The sequence below is a fragment of the Corvus moneduloides genome, chromosome 1, assembly GCF_009650955.1.
Source record: "Corvus moneduloides isolate bCorMon1 chromosome 1, bCorMon1.pri, whole genome shotgun sequence".
NCBI lineage: Eukaryota > Metazoa > Chordata > Aves > Passeriformes > Corvidae > Corvus > Corvus moneduloides.
In genome coordinates, this window is record NC_045476.1 from 5,025,397 (window position 1) to 5,039,946 (window position 14,550).

At 35.9% G+C, this 14,550-nt stretch overlaps 1 protein-coding gene and 1 long non-coding RNA gene across 2 annotated transcripts in view; one reads left to right on the forward strand and one right to left on the reverse strand.

Annotated features, from left to right (window-relative positions):
- The window catches only part of LOC116439189 (sodium channel protein type 5 subunit alpha-like), a 35,515-nt gene that overhangs the window by 4,690 nt on the left and 16,275 nt on the right, over positions 1 to 14,550 (forward strand). Inside the window, 12 exon segments of the mRNA XM_032098394.1 lie at positions 1,447 to 1,538; positions 2,425 to 2,667; positions 3,241 to 3,304; positions 3,923 to 4,067; positions 5,272 to 5,466; positions 6,540 to 6,731; positions 10,295 to 10,397; positions 10,763 to 10,992; positions 11,116 to 11,268; positions 11,561 to 11,914; positions 12,664 to 13,116; positions 14,382 to 14,501. Of these exon segments, the coding sequence (XP_031954285.1) occupies positions 1,447 to 1,538; positions 2,425 to 2,667; positions 3,241 to 3,304; positions 3,923 to 4,067; positions 5,272 to 5,466; positions 6,540 to 6,731; positions 10,295 to 10,397; positions 10,763 to 10,992; positions 11,116 to 11,268; positions 11,561 to 11,914; positions 12,664 to 13,116; positions 14,382 to 14,501 (2,344 nt within the window).
- On the reverse strand, positions 4,719 to 6,828 carry LOC116439191. Its single transcript, XR_004238096.1, has 2 exons — positions 6,031 to 6,828; positions 4,719 to 5,404 (listed from the first exon to the last, which is right to left on the reverse strand). It is a non-coding gene; the product is annotated as an uncharacterized LOC116439191 (long non-coding RNA).

Here is a 14,550-nt window from a genome sequence, read left to right on the forward strand (position 1 = left end):
GTGTAGTTTTGCTCCTCACATGTCAAAACATGTCAGAATTAAAAAAGATGCAGTGAAGATGTATATCTGTAATTCCACATAACAAAAAACTAAATAGAGTAAAACTTGCATGAAAGAACAATTGCAGAGCAGGAACACAGCTGAAGTGTAGGGCACAAAGCCAAAAAGAGAATAAATAATATATTTTTCCTACAATGAGAGCTAAAGGCACCAAATGAAGTTGTCAGGTGGCAGAATAAAAAAAGGGAGTAGTTTGTAACGCTACATGTAGGTTTTTCCTCATTTGTAAATAATAGGTTATGTACACAGGTGTCAGCACACACACCTATGTGTAGATGAACAATTATTCTTATGGGTAATGATGAACTGCTTAGGAGCTTGAATATTGTTGATCATCAGCAACTATCACTACATAGTTACTGATAGTTACAACTATCACAAGACAATTCAACAAATTCAGCAATTTCAACAATGCATGAAAAATTTCATTTGGGGTCCTTCTTCCCTAGCTGCACCTCTAATTAATTTGTGTTCAGCTTAATGATATAGTACCTCCACCTGTTTGTTTCCATGTCTTACAGTACAACAAAGAAAACTATTTGGAAATGAGCTCGACTGCTAACTCAAGTGTAATTATTTAGTTATTACTGAGTTGTAACTGAGGTGCTTGAGAATTATTCAATCTTACAAACCAGGCAAAGCCAATGTGCTCTGATCTGCTGCTGACAAAGTCATGCTCTGAGGGGGAGGTTGCCTTTCCAACCATTGTCTTGAATTTTGTTATTGAGACTATTTATTTTATGGAATTCTGTTACCAGTTACAACCTTGTCATGAGATGGGGCACAATTCATGTCCTTTCTGACATGAAAGAAATCTTAGAAAATATGGGGTAACCTGTTAAAGTGCAATGCTTTAAAATACTGATTTTCTGAAATTTTCTAATTGTTGAAATGCTAAAAGTGAAACCAGGTGCAATACTCAAGTTGTCACTGATTGTTAAATGTTAGAAAGACCTATGTGGTACAGAATAGACGTGTTATAAATCTGCTGTTGCTCAGCTTCCTTCTCCTGAAGTGTGTGTTTAGTTTTGAGATAGCTGCAACATATACTTTCATGAGAGAAGCCTCAGTGTGAGAGTGTGGTTATGACATTAAGGTTTTATATTTATTAGAAATTTTGATGGATAAACTCTTCCAAAGTTAAAGCATCCAAATCCACACTAAGTAGGAGCTTACTGTATTTCTTTTCAGAGGCACTGCTCCAAAGCCCCATTACTTTATATCCATACCTAGAAATGGACTTAGAGTCCTAATTTTAGGTATATATCTTAGAAAATATTTCACCTATTTATTTTCTCCAGTGTATTCATTACTGCCTGCTCCATAAGGAAGTGCTTTGAAAAGCTCCATCTTTGTCATTCATTTCAGTGTGGGTTAATTTTCCAGGTACATTACTGCATTTCACAGAGTTGGCAACGTTTCAGTTCTTCGAACTTTCAGAGTACTGAGGACTTTGAAAGCTATTTCAGTAATACCAGGTAAGGAACAACACGTCTGTAGAGGGTTGGTACATAGCTGATGGATAGGCCAGCTTAAACCACGACAACACCTTACTGATATTTGCTCTGCTTAACCAGGATGCAAATTCTAATTCCACTTCTGTTCTTTTCTTCCAGTTCTCTGGTCACTTTTTGTGACCCCAAGGAATCCCAAGGTGTGGCTGTTTTGCACCCTCAGCAGCGTCCTAACAATTTTTTAAATCATCTTTCCTTCAAATGGTTTTGACAAAGGCAAATTTATTTTCTGCATTTTTTTTATACTATCACTGGTGTTCATTTTTATTTAGCCCAGTGCCTTTATCTCTATAATTTGTCTCCCTGGAGCAGCCCACCATATGCTGATATTTGAACCACCATATTTCTGGTTTTGTGTTCTACCTCATTAGCTTAACCTTCTCTGGTTTGTTTCCCAGAAAGCTGATTTCACAATTTGAGAGATTTTCATTCATTTCCTTACTGACCACAGCCACTGTCTGGATTGTGTGTAGTACTTTCAACAGTATGTTGCATACGCCATCCAGATATTCAATATTTTTGTAAGTCGTGTCCTTAATTAGGATACCAAAGTATGATTTCAGAGTCCAGCTGCAAAAATTCACTTGAAAAATCTATAAATTACTATGTATCTCATGGTTGTTATAGATATTAACTTTACCATTTCCATGCAATTGCAAATAGATTTTTGATTTTGCTCTGGAATTATAGCGGGAATTAAACATTGAAGTTGTTTAATTTTAGTATCAAAGCCGCACATCAATACTTTTTCTTTGTCATTAACAAACTTGGAACTGTCGTGTCTTGTCATACAGGAACATCATTGCATTCCTTTTCTCACTTTCCATGTTATTGGATCTTATTTTCCTAGGTCTGAAAGTCATCGTAAATTCACTTGTTGAGTCTGTTAAGAAACTCGGGGATGTGTTGATCCTGACTGTATTTTGCTTGAGTATATTTGCACTAATAGGCCTCCAGCTTTTTATGGGAAATTTAAAATCCAAATGTGTCCTCAATAAAACTCTGTACAATGATTCATTATGTAAGGATCCCAAGATATATGTACCAAATGATGAAGGTAAATGTTTTTCTTTTCTCCCTTTACATAATCTGTGTATCTTCCTATGTATGTCTTGATTTTTCACAGAGATGTTAAAATATAGTTTGCATGTATTCCTGCCAAGAAGGTTTGTCCTTCCATTTGCACAAATAGTAGTATGAAGTCTCTGGGACAACTGAATTTGAGATTAGTGAATCTTGAATTTGGAGAAAGATTAGCAGTCTGTGGGGTAGAAGAGACTGAGTTTTCTATAAGTATTTTCTTTTTTATCTGTGCATTGGACAGGGATCCTAATTTTAGGGGTACTGCAGAGAGAATTATTTTTTCCATCACTTATTCTGTATTTCATGGATTTTGCCCACTTCTCATAGAGATTCTTTTTTTTGGCCAAAGATAAATAAAATCTTACATTGTTAGTTGTGCAGCAAATTGTTACTATATATTTTAAATTGTCAGACGGATCAGCTGAGAATCAGTCCCATATGCACTTCATTGGGAATGGATCTTTCACAGAGTTTTGATCCATCAGAGTGTTTATAATGTGAAGTAATGTTTGGTTTACTGTCAGAAAGCAGAAACTGACAACTTCTGATTTTATGATTCCTTGATTTTATTTTTTTTTATTAGAACTCTGCTACAGACAGAATGACTCTCCTGAAATACTGCTCTGTGGGTACAGTGTAAATCCCAAGTAAGTGAACAAAGCAGTTTTAGTACTTTCTTAATTTTTTCCTCCAGGTGTAACTCTGGTTTTATTTTTGGTGTAAAGGAACGGTGATGATTTTTCAGGAGGAAGAAATGGGTTGGTGGGTGTGTTATTAAATTAAAAGCCAGATATTTCATACCAGAGAAAGAATGAAGTACAAGGATGCAGCCAATTTTATATGTACTCTGTTGCTAACCACTGGGAGTATAATGGTAAGGCAGAATGATATAAATGAGAAGGGGCACAGATCAGTAAAGACTTTTTAGATATTTATAAACTCTCCTCTCCTCATCTTGGTGAATTATCTAAAAGTAAAGGTATTTCCATTGTTCCCCTCTCTGTGTATTTGTTTGGACATATCCTACATCAGTGAGAGTTTTTGTCTAGTCCCAAACAAATGTTTCTGTCTAGTTTTTTTACTAGACAAATGGATTTCTGAGATGGTCAGATATCAATCAGCCCTTCTGGCAGGAATATTTTGGGGAATATGAAGCATAACTTCAGACAAACTGAGCAAATCTTTATTTGTGGCTGTGTATTGGATGCTTTCAGGTACAGTTGAATCTCCACATAAGTGTTGTTTAACATTTCTTTTGTGGTTAGTCATGAGTGTCCAGAAAACTACACCTGTGAGAAGATTGGGAATAATCCTGACTTTGGTTATACAAGTTTTGACCATTTTGGCTGGGCCTTCCTCTCTGTGTTCCGTCTGATGACCCAGGACAGCTGGGAGCGTCTCTACAGACAAGTGGGTACTTTGTTTACCTGCTGGAATGACTTCAGACGGGCAGTTCAGAGCTTTATGTCCACTAGAAAAATCTGTACTGGTTTTAAAATTACTGACACCAATTTTATTTTAAAATCAAAGTAAGTATTAAGGAAGTAGAGTCAAGTGACTGACAAGTAATGCCTTCTGCAAGTGATGTTGGATAGGAGCAGTCCTGCCATGAATGCTCATAGTTTTGTTGGAGAACACGCTCGGGTTAGTGGTTAAAAGCTAAATAAGAGTTAAATACTTGTATGCAACCACCCAAGGATTGGGATATGGAGCAGATCCAGCCAAGGGGCTCCCTGCTACTGCAGGGAATATGAGGATTTGTCACGTCGTCTGTTTGTCTTCCTTTTAAATGCTGACTCCTCACCAAACCTTTTGGCTCAACATACTTTCATTTTTGGCAACATGGTACTAAAAAAATTGGAGCCTTTATGTTTTGATTCAGAGAGTTGAATGTAACTTTTCAATTTGGTGTTTTTTTTAAAAAAATGAGGTAAAAATGCCTGTAGAGAACTCTCTGGATCCCTTATGTCTATACAGTGCTTTTGCTAGATGGGAACAATACTCTCTGCCTTGTTCTGTACCTTTCATATTGGTCCATTTTAACTCTTTTTTCCATCAGCCTTTATTAACTGTGAGTTTTTAAATGGATGCAACTTCTTTTGCCATTTGAAGGTCATGTGATTTTTAGTTTTTAATGTCTCAAAACCTAATTTTTAACCATCTCCTCTGCTACCATTTTAAAAAAGTATAAGATAATCAGTCTAAATATTGCCTCTGATTCTGTAATTAAAACATCTTTCATGTTTGTATAGATAATCCTAGCTTTCACCTTGATTACCGAGTTTCATTAATTTCTTCCACAGTCACCTTTTTATATCTTAACAGATGAAGTTATCTTCTCATAGCTTAAACTTGGAGGATCATTTGCCTGATTTGCTGGAAGATATTCATGTTAATTTTAAGGATGGATTTTGTTAATTCTTCTCTGCAGCACGTGACATTGTTATGTATAACTTAGACCAGAAGCAGATCCTACTGTTGTTCATTGAAAACACTGCAGTACATTAACTTTTTGCATTGTGTAGGAAAATAAATTGTTTAAAGTTATTTTGAAATCGCTTTGTAAATGTTAGTTTGTTAAGAATTTATTACCACCTTTGCCATTTCCTCACAGACCATCCGTACATCTGGAGTGTCCTGCATCTTTTTTTTCATGGTGGTCATCTTCTTCTGCTCATTTTATCTCTTCAATCTGATCTTGGCTGTGGTAACTATGGCATATGAAGAGGAAAATAGAGCTACTCGTGCTGAAACAGAGGCAAAAGAAAAACTACTTCAGGATGCCAGAAAAATTATAGAGAAAGAACAGGTTTGTAAATTATCATATATAATCTGTAGTTCCTTTTGTTTTCTTCTGTTTGTGAATTAGGGAAAAAATGTTTTGAATTAAACATGGGCTTCTTACAATACTTTCTGAGAAATGAGAAAGTATTAAATTTCTCTTTATATCTTTACAAATGCATGTATGCATGTATATATATGTTTAAATACATAAACATTCCCGTGATACAAGAAACATCATGAATCCAAGTTAAAACATACTAAGTTTTAGGATTTGCAGACCTGACATTGTATAAGAATGCTTTTTGGCAAGTAAGTAACTTGTATGGTATTGCATGGGTGCTGCACTCCATGTTCTTGTACAGCACCATTATTGCTGTGCCCAAAAATTCCTTTCTCTGGGTATCCCTCCTTGATATTACTGCATGAAGGAAGTATGAGTGGATAAATTTTATCTTCTACCTTTAATAAAAGATAGCCCTGATTTATTGCCAGCTGTAAGAAAAGTCAGACTTGTAAGAGATCAAACAAAGATTCCCTAGCAACTATCAAATTTTATCATTAAAGTGTGAGGCACCACCAACCAATTTACCGAGTTCCTCCTCAACAGTTGTTGACAGGTTTGTAATGTTTCTCTGCCTGACATTCCAGCTTGCCAGGCTTTGCTTAGGCTTTTCTTCCTTCTGTTTTTCTTTTTTCTTCCTTCTATTTTTCTTTCAACAGGATTAGTATTTAGGAAAATTTAACATCTTAGGATTTAGCTTGAGCCTTTAGTCTTCTGCTCTCTTGGATTCAGTGTCCTTTTCAAAGCAAGAAAAGGAAAGTAAAAGGATAAACCGTAATATTTTGTAAATCAGATGCAAAATACAATATTTAAAGTGACGAGGGCAGACTTTAATTACAATAGCTCACAGATAACTCTGCTTTGTCTTTCAGAATTGTGAATAGCATTTGGTACTCCTGTCTTTTTATGGCAGTTTAACATTTGAAACCTAGGAATTGTCAGTGCAAATCTTTCAGACAACATAATAATTACATGTATATGATCCTAGTCCATTTGCCTTGAATTAACAGACAGACCTTTTGCTTTTCCTGTTGCAGATGCTGGCTGCAGAAGAAAGCAGTAAGGCCTTGCATGCTGGATCTGAAATGTCAGTTGCTGACTTGAAAAATTCAGAAGGAAAAGAAAATAATAAAGAAACACCTACTTCAAGGCAAAAACTAATTTTAGATGACCAAGAAAATGAGGAGCAAATATTTCGTTCACAGCCTGGTCGCTGCCACAAGAAGCTTGTAAGTATTTGAAATAGACAATACATTCATTAGATTTGCATGTGATATGACAATTCAAGGATAAGATTTTGGGACCACAGGGAGCCAGCATTACCTGCACCTGAAAGGGAAGTTGGAAGTGTCTGTCAGTAGTACACTTATGGCAAATCATAGACCTGTGCTCGGAGAGCTGTGGTAAGATCTGTCAGCATCTTGGTTGTGCTGCAGAAATAAATGTAGAGAATTCTTAAGTTTTAGTGTTTCCCTAAAGACCTAACTATTTTTTTAAATTTTATTTTTTAATTATTATTCTTTTCTACAGACAGCTAATTCTCTGTTCTAAATATTTAGGATAGGGTTTAGTTCAGTATGAAGACTTCTGATGTTAGGGGCATGATTCACTTCCAGACTTTAAGCATCTAGCACCAGTTTAGATGCTCTTGCATATGTTGGATGTTCTAGATATCTTTGATATCTTTGGCATATCTTCCAGCACTTTGTGGGTATCTCATAAACATTACAGCATCTCAAATGTTGCTAAATTCCTAGATTTAGGCAACTGGATTGTGTCCAGGGTTTGAATTTTTTGAGGTTTCGTAGGTTTCTACAAGTATCTTAGGATCTAAACTCCCAGAGTCAAGAGGAGATTTAAATTTTTAGGTCACAAATTGGTACCTAGGGACATTAGAGCTTTTCTAGTGTCTTACTTGGCTTTCACTTCCTCTATGGAAGGGCACAGATGTTATGTGCCATGTCTGAGACTGTGGATGTCTCAGCTACCAAATATCTCAATAGACCATCTCAAATGGCTTCAGAAACATTTATTTATGTGAATCAAACTTATCAGAGACATACGTGTCCCATATAATGGGATTTTTAAATGCATTGCACACATGGATAAATTAAACATGGATATCTAAATGTTAGGCTGAATCTCTCACATGTTGTTTCACATCTTGTTTACAGCAGTGATTTCTGGCTCTTCTGCTGATCACTCATTTTTAAATCCATTAAGAAACTTCTGTTAAGACTTGTATTCTTCCTTTGCATAATTTTGGAGATTTTTTCCACAGTACCTTTGCCACTGACAAAATACTGTATCTTCTAGAAGACTGTCCCAACTTTAATCTTTCTCTATCTTCATTTAGATACCTTTATTTAGATACTTTAATCTTGAGCTGAATCTTTCAAAATAATTCTCAGGCAATTATCCATATTACTTAATTATTTTCAACAATATCTAAAAAGAAAGCTTCTAATGCCCTTATACTGGTTTCATCACGTGACAGATTCTCTTTTACTTCTGGGAGAACAACAGAATTGTTTCACCCATCTCACTGAAAATGGAATTTTTCCCATTGCAGAGCTAAAAGAAATAATGTTCCAATTTACATATGTTTGAAAAGTATCCTTGTAGGGGAGTCTTTCTCAGACACATAATCCTAGCTAAAATTGATTAAATTCTCATTCTGGCAGTCAGCACAGGCAGAATTTCTTCTAAATTCCATAATCCTAGCTGTAATAAGTTAAATATTTGAGCTGAAGGAGTCCAAATCACCCACTTGGCAGCAACTGCCACCTGTCATCTCCTTTAGTAAAGTATTTGTTTATTGTAGTGTCATTAATGTTTCCCCTGCTGTGTTAAGAATATACTTCAATTTTGTGAACTAGTTTGGTTCTTCTGCACGTAAAGGAAATGCTGTGTCACAGTCCATGGTAGTGTCTTATTGTACCTATTCAGAAAACAAAAAGGTCTTTTCATAACAGGTGTCATATCTTCTGCAAGTATAAAAGTCATTTCTTATGGCTGATTACCCCTACTTAACTTTATTCTTCTAAGTCTGTCACTGTTGCAGGAGATGTCTGAGACACGAGATAAATTTGGATCGTGTGCTAGACCTTACTTCTTCAAGGCTACAAAGTCTGCAAAGATGGATGCCAAATGTAATCTGGATTTTTATATCTCAGAAATAACATCTTCAGACCTTTCCAAGGTCCCCTCCCCTCTCTGTGTCCAGGGAATGACAAAGTTCTGATACCTCTAGGAAAACCTAGAGCATGATCCAATCAGTGTGAACTGCTCCAATGTAGACTTTTACCTTTAGCCAAATAAGTATAATCTGCAACAAACATGGCTGTTTATTTCATGTTATAGCAACTACTGGTAGTACAAGCTCTGCTGCAACTGAGGACTCCTCAAACGATGTCCTCTCTACTTTCATCATAAAAAGAGGCTAAAGGTGCTAAGTCAAAGAAAAAAAGCACATTGGATAGAAGCTTTTTGCAGGACAGAATGAGTTTATAAACACTCGACTATTTCTTTAGGGCACATCCCTATTTTAAATCAGAGGACTTCTCATCCCCAGTTATTTCCTTCAGCTAAAGATCAATGAGCAGCAGTAACCAGTTCAGTGCTGGTGAATGTCCTTGTCCTTTCCAAAAACACAACTCTGAAGGTTCCTTAACAGCTGTGAATTTCAACAAGAAGACTGAGAACTTTAGTCAGGCTGGCACACAAATTTTTCTAGGTTTCTGTTTTCTGAGACACCAAATCTTAGAGAAAAGAGTGAAAGGGTGATTTGCACTGGCCATGATTAGAATAGTCTAGTTGAGCCTTTTAGACTCAGAAAAAAAACAGAGGGGAAATGAGCATTTTAGCACTGTATTATAAATTCATTTTATAGGTCTGTTCTCTGACAGTTCTGTCAGCTAAGTTTTCCTTAGATTTTCATTAAATATCAGGGTGACAAAGAGAAATAATTATTATTAAACCTCTAAAGCCAAGGATATCAGTGTCACTCCCTGAATAACAGTTTTACAGAATATGTTCATAAAAATCATAATATCATAAGCGTTTGAAGTAACATTATGATATATTTTTATTCATTTATCCTTCCCAAAAAAGAAAATTATGAAAATCCAGTTGTGCTGAGAGGGAATACTGAAGTACAGTGCATTGTGATGTGGTCAGTCTGTCCACTCCCAGTCTGTCAGGTTCCCTGTCATCTGGTAGTTCTAATGAAAACAAAAGTAGTCCCATTCCTAGTTATAGGGATTTCAATATTAGTTAGATCTTGATAGGCTTAATAGGACTAAAAAACCCAATAATTTGTATTAACTGTGTGGCTATTTTTCACATTAATACATGATTATTTATTAATAATCAATAATTCATAGTTAAATAGCCAATAGTTTATTCAAACTGATGGTCAGTGTTCTTTTTGTCTGTTGTTTTTATCCTTCACTGGAAAGATAGAATGAGTCTTTCCCCTTGCCCCCTGTTAATGTTTCTATCCTTCTTATATAATGGCATTATAACTGCTAATTAAATATCTTCAGAAGGAAACAACTTCTTGGAAAATTGCACTGGTTTTGATGAAATGTCCTTTGCCTTCAAACACCTGATAGTGTTAATTTTTTCTGTTTTATGTTCTTTCAGCGAGTTAAAGCTTCACTGTAATGTGTGTTTGAAAAGGCATATTTATCTCATGCTGGATATAATTTTTGTATTGTGATTTGTATTCTAATTATTGTACCTTCATGTTCTCGTGTTGTATTATCTTCTGCTGTCTTTCTAACCAAAGAGGCAGATCCTGCTGTCCTATGAGGTGTCAATGGATGCTCTCAATGATCCTGTCCGCAGACAGAGGTTAATGAGTGCAGCCACAATTCTTACTGATAATTCAAGTAAGTCATTCTTTCCTCTTTTTCCAGTGGTGATTGTGTAACTTGACCTAAGAGATCAAACTGTCACAAACAGCATTATTTTAAAAGCCACTAGGCGAAATTATGCTGCAAAATGTAAATTTCAGTAAAATAAATATTCTCATATCTCATGTAACTCACAATTACCAAGGGCAAGTTTTGCCTGACCTTTATTAGTCTGTGATTAGTTTGTGCAGAATGAGCTAAATAATTTTTTTCAATTATGCCATTCTGCTCATGTGAGATTGACTTTTCCTTTCCATCTTTTCAATGACTGATTGTCTTTTTCTTTGGTCGGTTATATTCTACAAAGGATTATTCATATGTCACTTTCCTTTGTCTGCCAGAGTCAAAACTGAACTGTCCTACATTTTGGAAAAATTTCCCTCAGAAGTATCTAATTTGGAATTGTTGTCCATTCTGGAGAGCAGTCAAAGAGAAGATGAAATTAATAATTTTGAATCCATTTGTTGATCTCTTAATCATGGTCTGCATTATCTTGAATACCTTATTCCTGGCTATGGAATACCCTGGCATGGAACCAGATTACCAACAGCTGATTTCTCTAAGTGACCAGGTAAGTTAGGTCTATGTTAGAGTGAAAATGGAGTTATAACCCTGTATTTATACTGGGACACTCCCATAAGGACACAGACTTTTTCAGTGACTTTTTTTCTGAATCTCATTTTTGTCCTTCCAGGTCTTCACCCTGATTTTTACTGTAGAAATGATCTTGAAAATCATTGCTCTAGATCCTTACTACTATTTCCAGCACAAGTGGAATGTTTTTGATAGCGTGGTTGTTTTGATTGGCCTAGCGAGCTTTGGAACAAATCTGTCACCTTTCAGGCTGGTAATTATTTATTATTTCTTAAAAGTACATGTGTTGTATAGTGAAATACCCTCATATTATGTTACTGATGAGTATGTTAAATCTGTTTTCTTTGTTGGTAAATAGTAAGACAACATGAGCTTTTAACTGGAGTGATTTTAATGGCATCAAAACAATCAAAAGGTTTTCTTCAGGGAAAAAATGATGATATCACTGCAGTAAAGACATGATAAATGCAGGGTCTGATTTTCATGTGTGCTCTGCTACCTAGGCTCTTTTTAACTTTTTTTTTTTCCTTGTGTTTTATTTACAGCTCAGGATCTTCAAATTGGCAAAGTCCTGGCCAGCTTTAAGTACTCTTATGAAAATAATTCTTAACTCATTTGGTGCGCTGAGTAACCTCACTCTGGTTTTGGCAATCACTGTATTTATTTTTGCTATAGTAGGAATGCAGATTTTGGGTACTGATTATGACACAAAATACTATAAAATAAACACCAGTAAAAATTTACGCTGGCATATGAAGGATTTTAGTCATTCAATCCTGATTGTATTCCGAATATTATGTGGAGAATGGATTGAAACTATGTGGGAATGCATGGAAGTGGCTGGAGAAAGGAAATGTCTCATCATTTTCTTGCTTGTCCTGGTGCTAGGAAACCTGGTGGTGAGTTTCAAGTCAATTTTCAGTCCCTACTGAATGCATACAGTTACTTTGGTTTTTTTGGAGGCAAACTTTACTGTTTGAAAAGTATTCACTTGGTTCTCTTTTCTGGGTGTCACTTGACATCTGGTTTTGTTCTGTCTCCTTTTTTCCCTTTTCCCCTGTCTTTCTCTTTCTCACACCAGACACAGAAGCAAAATAAAATTATTCCTTCTAGCCAGGGTATAGAAGTGCAGAGCTTATGATAATTTGGTGTCAGATGTCTTCTTCTTTTTTATTGATGGGACCAAATAACCAAACTGTTCAGTGCTTTTAATGCTTAACAAGTTGCCCTCATGTTATCAAAATTTTACAATACCCAGATTTTTGGGTTTACACTAGATCATTCGAATGTAAATATACAGGGAGACAAAATCTTTTTCATCTGCTTGCTTTGTTGGTTTATACCAGATCCTTTTTGATGGTGATGTAATTAAAATTCATCTTTGCCTGCTGTTTTTCTACATGTCTGCCTCCTTATACACTATGGACATCAGAGCATGTGAAAATAGATTTGATATACCCAAACTTTCCCTTCCTTCCTTTTTTTTCTCCTGCCATTCCTTCCAGGAGGAGCCATCTCAAGCTATAATAATATTCCAGCATGATAGTAAATAATTTCGTTGTAGTGGTTAATGAAAGCAAGTCTGAGGGTCTCTGAAGTGTCTTTTCTGTTAGCAATAGTGTCTCCAACTTACTTTAACTATTTTAAGGTGCTCAACCTGTTCATTGCCTTGCTGCTGAGTTCGTTCAACACTGATGACCAAGAGGGACAAGAGGGGCCTGGAGAAGGGACTAAATATCAGATTGCCATTGCACAAATTTGCAAGAGCCTGAAGGCTGTGAAAGACAGAATTTGGGATTACTGCTGCAAAAGAATGAGAGGAAGCCTCAGAAGAAGAGACAAAAAGAAGACTTTGGCAGAAGTTTCTGGGAAAGGCATAGAGGTTACTAATTATGCCATGACAGATGTCAGAAAATATATAGACAACAGCTGCTTTGACATAGAGTGTTACCATGTGGAAGACAGTTCCTCAGTAGCAAGGAAATATGAAGAAATTTTGACTAGCCACAGTACCTGTGTTCCCATTACAGCAGCAGAGACTTACACCAACGAAGGTGATAATGGGCACATTTTACACACAGCTGTAGAATACAGAAAACAGGTAAGGAATATTGATATTTGAAAAATTATTATGACTTGCATCTGTAAATACAATCTCAAAGGCTTAACAGTAAATATTATACTTTCTGTCATTTCTGCAGTTTTACTTTCTTTGTTCTTCTAGTATAAGGGATACAAAACAGTCTTGGTTATTCAATGTTACGTTGAATATTCACTTTTTCATCATTCTCCTCAATGATATCCATAATTCTGCTTTTGACTGTTTTGTTTCCATTTACTAGTGTCAATTGAAAAATGAAGTTTGATCAAGACAGACATTCTTTCTTTTTGTCTCTTTGCCTTACACCTGGATTTTTTGGAAGGCAGGCCTCTTGTGTTGATTATATGTTGCTTCTCAGTTGCACGGAATCCAAAGGGAATGTAAACAGAAGCTACAACTTAAAAAAATAAATTCTTAGGATTGTTTGTTTTTTTTAATCACCTGTTCACCTCCATGGTACTTTTGACTCCCCTTTATATCTCTTGATTTTGTTGTGTTGGTCAGGATAAAGCTCAAGTCTTTCTGCGTGTGAGAGAGGTGTTTTTACTGCCATGACAGCTGTACAGAGGCATTTAGAGATACTGGAGATATTTCAGGTGTCTGTCACACCCACACGAGATGGTCAAATAAGGCCCAGGAGCTATAGTAACTCTTTTCACAGAATCACAGAATTGTTAGGATTGGAGGGATCTCTTTTTGGATGGATTAGCACAGGGTCAGTGTCTAGGTGGACTGCTAGGATCCATTTTGTATAGTTTTGGTTCTATTAGGAAGCATCATCAGTGGAATATCTTCGGACAAGTTCTCAAAGAGGCAAAAAATTGCTGATGACCTTAGAATCATCTGTGGCTATTTCAAATATCTTGCCTGTAAGCATTTGATGACAGAAATTCATTCCCTGCTGCAGTGGAATCTGGTATTTCTTGGAATTTGTAGTGGCAAAAGGACTGAGAACTGATTCTGATCACTTAGAACTTCTGCCTATAACTGGAAGCATCATTCTTTTACAAGGATTTTAGGAAAACCGTTCAATTTTTTACAAAAATAAAAACTTGCTAGTGAAAGATTCTCTGCCCATGGCAAAGGGGTTGAAGTTACATGATCTTTAAGGTCCCTTCCAACCCAAACACCCAAGTCATTCTGTGATTATATGGGTCTAAACTTCAAGGATGTCTTACATTCTATTAAATCATTTTGCCTTTTAAGAATGACTATTAGGAAAAAAAAGAAGTGGAAAATCAACTGATTTACGTTATTTCGTGCAGGGAGACAGATTAAGACACAGAGAACAGTGGCAGAATTCAAACAGCTTCAATCAGAGTTCTGGGACTTCTGAAAATGTAAATGTTTTCACAGTAACACCCCCAAAGAAAGAGCAACAAAAGGTAATTACAACTTTTATCATTTTATGGAATATGCTGGGCCTTCCCATTT